General features: G+C 43.5%; 1 protein-coding gene across 1 annotated transcript; it reads right to left on the bottom strand.

The window, feature by feature from the left end:
• Positions 1-6,963: 6,963 nt before the first annotated feature.
• Positions 6,964-11,137, bottom strand: CHCHD2 (coiled-coil-helix-coiled-coil-helix domain containing 2). The gene is made up of 4 exons (XM_034752851.1): positions 10,965-11,137; positions 9,632-9,884; positions 7,916-8,072; positions 6,964-7,338 (listed from the first exon to the last, which is right to left on the bottom strand). The coding sequence occupies exons 1-4, from the start codon at positions 11,012-11,014 to the stop codon at positions 7,328-7,330; spliced, it is 471 nt and encodes a 156-aa protein (XP_034608742.1). The 5' UTR covers positions 11,015-11,137; the 3' UTR covers positions 6,964-7,327.

Here is an 11,137-nt window from a genome sequence, read left to right as displayed (position 1 = left end):
TGCAAAGCCAAAAATAAATTGCAGTGCGACTTGGAAGCAATGCCAGAGCCTCAGGCATGAGCGTACATCGCCACAACATTCATTTAATTTCTGCTTAGGAGCGGCAGGTCAGGGAAAGCAACATGAATGGCCCTATTTTGAAGGGATCAGAAACTATTCAATAGGTAGCAGTGCTTTCCTGGTATTACTGAATGGTAATAGCAGGCTGAGTAGTTTCTTGTAAGTGATCAGTATTTTTTCTAAGCATTTGGAGCCAATTCACAGCTGTTATTAGGTAAGATTTTATGGGATTCAGGCACAGAGCACTGAAAGGACTTGTAACCCCAGCATGGATATTTCTGAAGTGCAGTCAGAGGAATGGGAGGTAATTAAGCTAAAGTCAATTTGGTAAGAGTAGTAACAAGGTGAGGAGGCAGAAGCCCCATCTTCACCATCTTTGTCCTTCATGCTCGCTCCCCCCTCTGAGCGCTGAACATTTATGTTAATATATATACTCAATAATAACGTGGAGAGGGTTCTTTGACCCCCTTGTACTCCTGTTCTCCATCCCTGAAGTGGGTCATCTGCCAGCTTTGCCTTTCCCAGTGCTTGTCTCAGCTCTTTTGCGGCTGTACATCTGCTCAGTTCCTTGCAACTGGGATTCTATGTGCACCGTTTAAACTACTGCGGCTATTCTTGCCATGGCTCCCGTGGGAGCAGCCACACAGGATTCCTAGGAAACCTCTACGGAAGTAAGTTTGAGGCTCAAATGTGAAGTCATGATGGGGAGGGAAGAGAAAAATCTCTGCTTTAGTTCAAGAGCAAGTGCTCAGGCTACAAAGCCACCTTTAAGATACAGAGTGGTAAAGATTCTTACCCAGGCCATTATGCAAACTGTTGCACTGCTCTTTTGACCTTATCAAACTTTTCCCCATATCTACATGCATCCTTGCACTTTATTTCAGGAATAGTATCCAACATTAATTCCATCCACACCTTAACAATTTACACAGCCATACATCTCCTACAGCCTAAACACAAGCTGATGAAGTTTAAGTGTACTTGTTCAAGGATAGCAGAATGGAGATGGAGAAAGGAAAAGTTATTTACTTGTTCCCATAATATAAGAACGTGGGGCCACCAAATGAAATTAATGGGCAGCAAATATCAAAACAAATAAAAGGAAGTTGTTCTTCACGCAGCGCACAGTCAGCCTGTGGAACTCCTTACCTGAGGAGGTTGTGAAGGCTAGGACTATAAGAGGGTTTAAAAGAGAACTGGATAAATTCATGGAGGTTGAGTCTAATAATGGCTATTAGCCAGGATGGTTAAGGAATGGTGTCCCTAGCCTCTGTCTGTCAGAGGATGGAGATAGATGGCAGGAGAGAGATCACTTGATCATTACCTGTTAGGTTCACTCCCTCTGGGGCACCTGGCATTGGCCACTGTTGGTAGATAGGATACTGGGCTAGATGGACCTTTGGTCTGACCCGGTACGGCCATTCTTATGTTCTTAACATACGTAAGATGTATTATCACATAAGCAGCTTTTGCTAATGGATGAAAAGCAGAAATGTGTATGGCATGGTAGATGTGGTCTTACCCCTAACCTCTTTTGCACTGCTGCATAGAATACTTTATCTTTATTACTTCTACCTTTCTTGCTTGCTACATGTAAGTGAAGTAGTATTTTGAACATTTGCATTATTTAAGACATAAAATTTGTCTTTCACGTTAGCAAGTCTTAAGTCAGACCTAGGTCTGGGAGCTTCTGGGAACAGTCAGGTTGTAGGATGGTATATCGATACTGATGGAAAACAGGGTAATATCAAGCACTATAACATCAGGAAAGGGGGAACAATGGAAAGCAATTCATATAACTGCCGTTTCCTTCCCCTTTGATGCACTGGAGCTGGGGAGTTCTGAGCCCTCCTATAAGAGCCTATTGCTTTTTCCAGTTGTGAATAAGATTCCATTCATGGGTTGTACATAACGTACAATGTAAGTATTTGGCAGGTTTTAAATGCAGCTGAATTTCACTTGACATTCTTAAGCTGTTTTAACAGAATATACAGAAACACGCTCTAGTGGAGCAGTTACGGAGGGCATCTTAAAACAGATCAGACCTCTTCCAACTCTTTCTTTAAAGGTTTTTAGCCAATAGTTGCAAAGGTCACTAGTCCTATGTAGCGATACAGACTGTTAGTAGCAGCACTAGTACAATTGAACTGCATTCCCTCAGGCAGGATTGGCTTGCTGCCATAAGAATATTGTTGACCTTATGAGGAATGTTTCTTGGCAATCTTTTTCCCTAAAGTGGAAGAAAGGAACCTGCCACCACTGTCACATACTCGTTGTTTCTGCTGCTCTTAGGAGCCAGGATTTTGCATGTTCTAATGAATTGCACATTCTAGAAAACGTCAGTAGAGTACACAGTAACCCTTCAGATGTGATCTCCGTTTTGCTGTATTGGTCATCACTCAGCTTGCGTTCAATGGCACAGACATACATGTGTTAGAATTACACAGTTCCAATTAATGGAAGCCTCTCTGTGGCTTTCCTGCAGGAACTTCCCCTGACTAGCCCCTCTCCCTATTTCATAAAGCTTGAACTGATTAAGATGGCAGGGGTCAGGCAACACCCACTGAGCCAATTCTGTGGAGAGAGAGATTCTAATGAAGCCTGGTAGTTAATCCTTAGGGAGACAAACCTTGCTGTATTCAGTGATGTCAATTGCTTCAGTTGTTCCCAGCTTGAGCTGGTGAGATGTGGGCCCACTGGGCTAATGTTCCTGGTTTCCAGATATTTACAGCAGTCCATGCTTATGTCAGAGGCCGTCTGAATAGCTGGAAACAAGGAGACGTTAACATAGGTGCCTTTACCGGTGCCACTGCTAGGTAGGGGAAAGAGACAGGGGTTGGGAGTTACCACCAAGATGGTTGGAAAATCCATCAGTTGGAAGCTGAAGTTAGACAAATGCAGACCAGAAATAAGATGTAGTTAAAATAAAACAGGGAGGGTAGTTAGCCACTCTGACAATTTACCAAGGGTTGTGGTGCATTTTTCATCACTGGCAATTTAGAAACCAAGCTTTTTTAAAAAATGTAATTCAAACAAGAATTATTTTGGGGGAAGTTCTCTGGCCCGTGTTACACAGATGTTCAGACTAGATGTTCACAATGGTCCCTTCTGAACTTGGAAGGTATTAATAGCAGTAAGAGGCAGAATGCCCAGGGAGAAAAGCAAGTGATCGAGATTATTGTGAATGGGGGAAGGCACTTGCAATTAAGAACTTGTCCACCCCATATGAGTTTGGGAACTGCTGATTTAGCAGATTTGATTTTCATATGACTGAGGTTTTTCCAAAGATTGATGTTGGCAGAGAGACAAGTTTGCATTATTCCTTCATACCCTTTGGGCCAGATTTTCAGAGTGCTCAGAACCAACATAAGAACGGCCATACTAGGTCAGACCAACAGTGGCCAATGCCAGGTGCCCCAGAGGGAGTGAACCTAACAGGTAATGATCAAGTGATCTCTCTCTCCTGCCATCCATCTCCACCCTTTAAGAAACAGAGGCTAGGGACACCATTCCTTACCCATCGTGGCTAACAGCCATTAATGGACTTAACCTCCATGAATTTATCTAGTTCTCTTTTAAACCCTGTTATAGTCCTAGCCTTCACAACCTCCTCAGGCAACGAGTTCCACAAGTTGACTGTGCGCTGTGTGAAGAACTTCCTTTTATTTGTTTTAAACCTGCTGCCCATTAATTTCATTTGGTGGCCCCTAGTTCTTATATTATGAGAGCAAGTAAACAACTTTTCCTTATTCACTTTCTCCACACCACTCATGATTTTATCTCTATCATATCCTCCCTTAGTCTCTTTTCCAAGCTGAAAAGTCCTGGCCTCTTTAATCTCTCCTCATATGGGACCCATTCCAAACCCCTAATAATTTTAGTTGCCCTTCTCTGAACCTTTTCTAATGCCAGTATATCTTTTTTGAGATGAGGAGACCACATCAGTATGCAGTATTCAAGATGTGGGCATACCATGGATTTATATAAGGGCAATAAGATATTCTCGGTCTTATTCTCTATCCCTTTTTAAATGATTCCTAACATCCTGTTTGCTTTTTTGACTGCCGCTGCACACTGTGTGAACGTCTTCAGAGAACTATCCATGATGACTCCAAGATCTCTCTCCTGATTAGTTGTAGCTAAATTAGCCCCCCATCAGATTGTATGTATAGTTGGGGTTATTTTTTCCAAATGTGCATTACTTTACATTTATCCACATTAAATTTCATTTACCATTTTGTTGCCCAATCACTTAGTTTTGTGAAATCTTTTTTGAAGTTCTTCAGTCTGCTTTGGTCTTAACTATCTTGAGCAGTTTAGTATCATCTGCAAACTTTGCCACTTCACTATTTACCCCTTTCTCCAGATCATTTATGAATAAGTTAAATAGGATTGGTCCTAGGACTGACCCTTGGGAACACCACTAGTTACCCTTCTGAAAATTTACCATTTATTCCTACCCTTTGTTCCCTGTCTTTTAACCAGCTCTCAATCCATGAAAGGATCTTCCCTCTTCTCCCATGACAACTTAATTTATGTAAGAGCCTTTGGTGAGGGACCTTGTCAAAGGCTTTCTGGAAATCCAAGTACACTATGTCCACTGGATCCCCTTGTCCACATGTTTGTTGACCCCTTCAAAGAACTCTAATATATTAGTAAGACATGATTTCCCTTTACAGAAACCATGCTGACTTTTGCCCAACAATTTATGTTCTTCTGTGTCTGACAATTTTATTCTTTACTATTGTTTCAACTAATTTGCCCAGTACGGACGTTAGACTTACCAGTCTGTAATTGCTGGGATCACCTCTACAGCCCTTTTTAAATATTGGTATTACATTAGCTATCTTCCAGTCATTGGGTACAGAAGCTGATTTAAAGGACAGGTTACAAATCATAGTTAATAGTTTCGCCATTTCACATTTGAGTTCTTTCAGAACTCTTGAGTGAATGCCCTCTGGTCCCGGTGACTTGTTACTGTTAAGTTTATCACTTAATTCCAAAACCTCCTCTAATGACACTTCAGTATGAGACAATTCCTCAGATTTGTCACCTACAAAGGACAGCTCAGGTTTGGGAATCTCCCTAACATCCTCAGCCGTGAAGACTAAAGCAAAGAATTCATTTAGTTTCTCTGCAATGACTTTATCGTCTTTAAGTGCTCCTTTTGTATCTCGATTGGCCAGGGGCCCCCTGGTGTTTAGCAGGCTTCCTGCTGCTGATGTACTTAAACATTTTACCTTTTGAGTTTTTGGCTAGCCATTCTTCAAACTCCTCTTTGGCATTTCTTATTACATTTTTACACTTCATTTGGCAGTGTTTCTACTCCTTTCTATTTACCTCACTAGGATTTGACTTCCACTTTTTAAAAGATGCCTTTTTATCTCTCACTGCTTCTTTTACATGGTTGTTAAGCCACGGTGGCTCTCTTAGTTTTTACTGTTTAATTTGGGGTATACATTTAAGTTGGGCCTCTATTATGGTGTCTCTGAAGTGTCCATGCAGCTTGCAGGGATTTCACTCTAGTTACTGTACCTTTTAATTTCTGTTTAACTAACCCCCTCGTTTTTGCATAGTTCCCCTTTCTGAAATTAAATGCCACAGTATTGGGCTGTTGAGGTGTTCTTCCCACCATGGGAATGTTAATTGTTGTTATATTATGGTCACTATTTCCAAGCCGTCCTGTTATAGTTACCTCTTGGACCAGATCCTGCGCTCCACTCAGGACTAAATTAAGAATTGCCTTTCCCTTTGTGGGTTCCTGTACCAGCTGCTCCAAGAAGCAGTCCTTTAAAGTGTCAAAAAATTTTGTCTCTACATTTTGTCCTGAGGTGACATACCCCAGTCAATATGGGGGATAATTGAAATCTCCCACTATTATTGAGTTCTTTATTTTGATAGCTTCGCTAATCTCCATTAGCATTTCATCACTATCACTGTCCTGGTCAGATGATCAATAATAGATCCCTACTGTCATATTCTTATTAGAGCATGCAATTACTATCCATAGAGATTCTATGGAGCATGTGGATTTAAGATTTTGACTTCATTTGATTCTACATTTTCTTTCATATAGTGCCACTCCCACTCCCCTGCACGACCTGTTCTGTCCTTCCGATATTTTGTACCCTGGAATGATTGTGTCCCATTGATTGTCCTCCCTCCACCAGGTTTCTGTGATGCCTATTATATCAATAGGCTCCTTTATCACGAGGCACTCTAATTCACCCATCTTATTATTTAGACTTCTAGCATTTGTGTACAAGCACTTTAAAAACTTGTCACTGTTTATTTGTCTTCCCTTTTCTGTGTCAGATTCTTTATGTGAATGTTTCTCATCTGATCTGACCCATACTTTATCCTCTTCCATCCTCTCCTCCTAACTAAAGCCTAGAGAATCTCTATCAATAGACTCTCCTCTAAGAGAAGTCTCTGTCCAATCCACGTGCTCCTCTGCAGCCATTGGCTTTCCCCCATCTCTTAGTTTAAAAACTGCTCTGCAACCTTTTTAATGTTAAGTGCCAGCAGTCTGGATCCATTTTGGTTTAGGTGGAGCCCATCCTTCCTGTATAGACTCCCCCATCCCCAAAGTTTCCCCAGTTCCTAATAAATCTAACCCCCTCCTCCTACACCATCGTCTCATCCATGGGCATTGAGACTCTGAAGCGCCGCCTGCCTACCTTGCCTTGCGTGTGGAACTGGAAGCATTTCTGAGAATGCCACCATAGAGGCCCTGGATTTTAGTAGGGACCAAACTTTCAAGAGTGCTCATCAGCATAAATAGGGCATGTGTGTGCTAAGCTCTCCTGAAAATATTGTCCTTAGGCTAACAACGTAGGAGGGGTGTTTCCCTAAAGATCTATTTCCACATCTTATTCCCACAGAAAGTGATAACTCATTAGACACACTTTAAACACTGAGAATTTTATTTAGTCTTAGTCTCACATTTGCACATCAACAGCAATGTAATCAGCAGAACAACTAGTTTGATTAGGCCCCTTGAAATATTTTGCCCATCTTCAGAATCTTATAAATCTCCCTCCCCTGCTCTCTCATTTAGAACTATCCTGTTACAATCCAGCATGTTTATCAATGTGGCAGAAAAATCTAAAGGACCCTTTAAGTTTTGTCAAGGTTTGGGCATTCAGTTGTGAATATATGAACTAACAAGATGTCACAGATAACTTTAGAAGTTTACTACTGAAGCATCTTTCAATTTCAGATCTTTGAATGCTCATTTTCAGCTTCTTCATTCTGTAGAATTTGATTAGGATAAACCTGTAAATTAAGCAGTTAGAATTAGTGACAAGATAAATTTTAATACTGAGAAAACCTTTAATCCACAGGTAGTGAACAATCTGCTTTGTACGATTCAGGAAGACTTAATTCCTCAGTGACATTAGGTATCACTAAGTTTCATATTCCAACTGTGCTTGCGTAGACTAGCAGTTGCACAATTGGCAATTTCTCCTCAATAAAAAGCAGAACAGCAGAGTTGACTCCAATGGAGAGTAACACCCATAATTAGACAAGCACCGTAAATGCACTTTACAGAGCTTAGCATAGCTAGTACAAGTTTGAGTTACCACTCCTTTGGACAACCTTTAATTTCAGACTTGGACATGCAAAGGAGGAAACAAATTAGAAGCTTTTGTGCATTCTTTCAGTTCCATTGCAAATGACTACAGTGGGCCCTGACATGCAAGCCAGAATGGATATTACCAAGTACCATGCTGGTTCTTGTCCACTTCTGATAGAGAGACTAGGAACAGGCCCAGTTCCTGAGATAATTAATCTTATTGATTAGGTGATTTAAATCTGTACCAGACTACACACAACTAAATAAGCTACTCACCATTAGCAAACCTGCATTGCTTCAACACCTCGCTGAAGCCCTCGCACAGTTTGAGGTCACTCTGGTTCTGTGCACACTCCAAAAACTGCTTCATTTCATACTGGCAAGGGGGGTACTGGGACTGCTGCTGGTATGCAGGCTGGGCTGTTTGAGGCTCCTGAAAAAGAAGCCACAGAAGCACAAATTCACATATTTGAAAAATGAACACTGATGAAGATTTCCAGCTACAGAGAACCACACTTTAAGAGGACCTATTACAATAGGTACACATCTGCTTATTTCTTCCCCTGTGAAGAAGGCAGCAGGAGCTCCACTGCAAGTTGTGCAACTTTCAAATACTAGAGATAATATCCTGGCCCCACTGAAGTCAAAGGGAGTCTTCCCGTTCTTAAGTATCAGGGGGTAGCCGTGTTAGTCTGTATCTACAAAAACAACAAGGAGTCTGGTGGCACCTTAAAGACTAGTCTTTAAGGTGCCACCAGACTCCTTGTTGTTCCCGTTCTTAGAAATTTAGGATTTCATCCAGAGTTCAGCAATGTAAGAACTGTCCCTAAAGGGATTAAAATCCCAACACAGGGACAAGACTACCCAAAAAAACCTGGTCCCAAGCATCACACTGATGAATAGAGGTCAATTTAAATTCAGTAAAACATTAAGGTATTTTCCTGGTCCTCTTTAGGTTTAGGAAACTTGTTGATAAATGAGCTAATGTTTTGGATTGCAGTTGTATCTGCATTTTAAAGAAAAACGGGATCAGAAAGGGCAGTAATGGAAGGCGGATCCATAACTCTCCACAGTATTTCAATAAGATTAAGAATTTGGTACAAAAGAAGAACAAGATAAGATGTTCAAATGCAGCTGACAGAATCTGAGCCTTATACCTAGCCTCTAACTGACCATCTTAATCAATTTAGTCTTTTTTCTACTTGAGTGAAAAGCAGCACATAGAAATTCTCTTGTGCACAAATCCTACAGATAAATATTTCAGATCTTCATCACAAACTCTTAATGAATCCTAGCATGGCAGTTAACACTTGAATACCCCCAAAGCTTCCACCTGTAACATCTTACTACTCTGATGGCTAATCTACCAATCAAACCATAAAGGCATTAGCTTTGACTGAGCATCTCTGTTACATACCCCTTTTTTGAGGGGTTGTGAGGTGGGGTGTCAAGAGCCAGTCACTTCTAAACCCAGTATAACCACCACTACATGACACTACCCATTTAAACTATTTAAAGTTTGGCTTGTTTGAAGTACATTTCATAAATGGTAAGGTGGTAACTGCTTTGCAGGATAAATATACTAAACTAGAATTATGCATGTATCCCCATATACCATCTCCAAGCATTAAGCTGTCATTGGCCTATAATGTCAGTCACTATGGCTCACCTGACAAGTTTTCCATTTCATACATAGCTCAGACTTAGGCCTGGTCCACACTAACCCCCCACTTCGGACTATAACATAGCTGAATTCGAAGTACCTTAGTTCGAACTTACTGCGGGTCCAGATGCGGCAGGCAGGCTCCCCCGTCGATGCCGCGTACTCCTCTTGCCGAGCTGGAGTATCGGCATCGACCGCGAGCAGTTCCGGGATCGATTTATAGTGTCTAGACAAGACGCGATAAATCGATCCCAGAAGATCGATTGCCTGCCACCAAACCAGGAAGTAAATGTAGATGTACCCTTAAGATACAATATCAAGCCATGTACCTGGTAAGTAATGTCAGGCCTTGCAGCTTCAGAGCTGCTTCCTCCACCAAATCCTCCTGTCATGGCATGACCCAGGGTGTGTCCTACAGCTGAGCCTACTGCTACTCCTGCAGCTGTTGTAGCCATCTGTGCCATCAGACCAGGCTGCCTTGGTGCAGCACCAGGAGACGCCACTGCAGATGCAGGGGCAGGTGCTGGTACTGCAGCACGAGCTGCAGGGGGCGGGGGTGCAGCTCTCATTTGCGGTGCACGACTGCGTTAGAAAAAAATCATTAATGCACAAAACAAAACAAAAACCCAACCTTTATAAAAAGCTCCCCATTTAAAAATGGAGTTTTTGAATACCTGTAATGTTTATACCATATGCACATCTTGCAATACTAAGGGATTGACTACACGACCTGCCGGATCGGCGGGCAGCGATCAAGTTTTCGCATCTAGTATAGATGCGATAAACAGACCGCTGAGCGCTCTCACGTGGACTCCAGTACTCCACCAGAACGAGAAGCGTAAGCAGAGTCGGTGGGAGAGTGTCAGCTGTTGACTTACTGCAGTGAAGACACTGCAGTAAGAAGATCGAAGTCCCTCGACTTCAGCTATACTATTCACCTAGCTGAAGTTGTATAACTTAGATCGATCTCCCTCCTGTAGTGTAAACAAGGCCAAGTCAGAGCTGTTCATGCTTTAGGCTTAGGTCCCCTTTTTGAGAACGTCATAAAGATTTCACAAATGGATACACGAGATTCAGACCCCCTGCCCATAATGTGACTGAAAACACAGGGGATAATCCACGTGTCGGGGATTTTCAAACCAGAGCCAGTTGGGTTTTGCCAAGGCTGATCCACAGCCAGTCCATCGTGCTGGTGCCACAAGCTAGTTTAGTTCACGACCGTTAAGGCGCCACCCAACCCGGTTACAAATCGGACGGGCTCTAGGCCGGTTAAACATTTACCGGCTCGACAAGGCCACAGCGCTCGACAAACAACATCTCCCTCTGCAGGAGAGGAGGGCGGCGACTGTTACATAACCGAGGCCTTCGATCATCCTCTCCCGCGGGCCTCGGCCTCACTGGCCACTCAGCCAGAGCTCCCCGCTGCCCTGCGCGCACCGCGCTCGCTTGGGGAGGCTCGGGAAAGCCCCGGCTCATGCCCCCGGCTCCGCACAAGGGCTGTAACTGAGGGCGACAGCGCGGGAGGGGAAGGGGGGAGGACGGGGGCTCCTGCCCTGCCGGGCCTGGGGAGACAAGGGGAGATTCACGGGACCCCCCCCCGCGCACCCTGTCTGCCCGCCAGACTCCTCGCCCACTCCCTGGCCTGGCCCCGGTCCCGCTCACCTGGCCGGGGGCGCCATGCGGGACGTGCGGCTCCTGCTACCCCTGGGCATGCTGGCGGGCGGGCGGACAAGCTAACGGCCGGGACTGCGTCTGCTGCTCCCTCCTTCTCCTGCGAAGGCCGCGAGCCTGACTGAGCCGCCGCTTCCGCTCCCGCCCCCTTGAAGGTCACCGTG

Source organism: Trachemys scripta, chromosome 18 (genome assembly GCF_013100865.1).
Source record: "Trachemys scripta elegans isolate TJP31775 chromosome 18, CAS_Tse_1.0, whole genome shotgun sequence".
In the NCBI taxonomy this organism is placed as follows: Eukaryota; Metazoa; Chordata; order Testudines; family Emydidae; genus Trachemys; species Trachemys scripta.
Note: the sequence above shows the minus strand (reverse complement) of the source record. Positions and strands in the feature narration are given on the sequence as shown.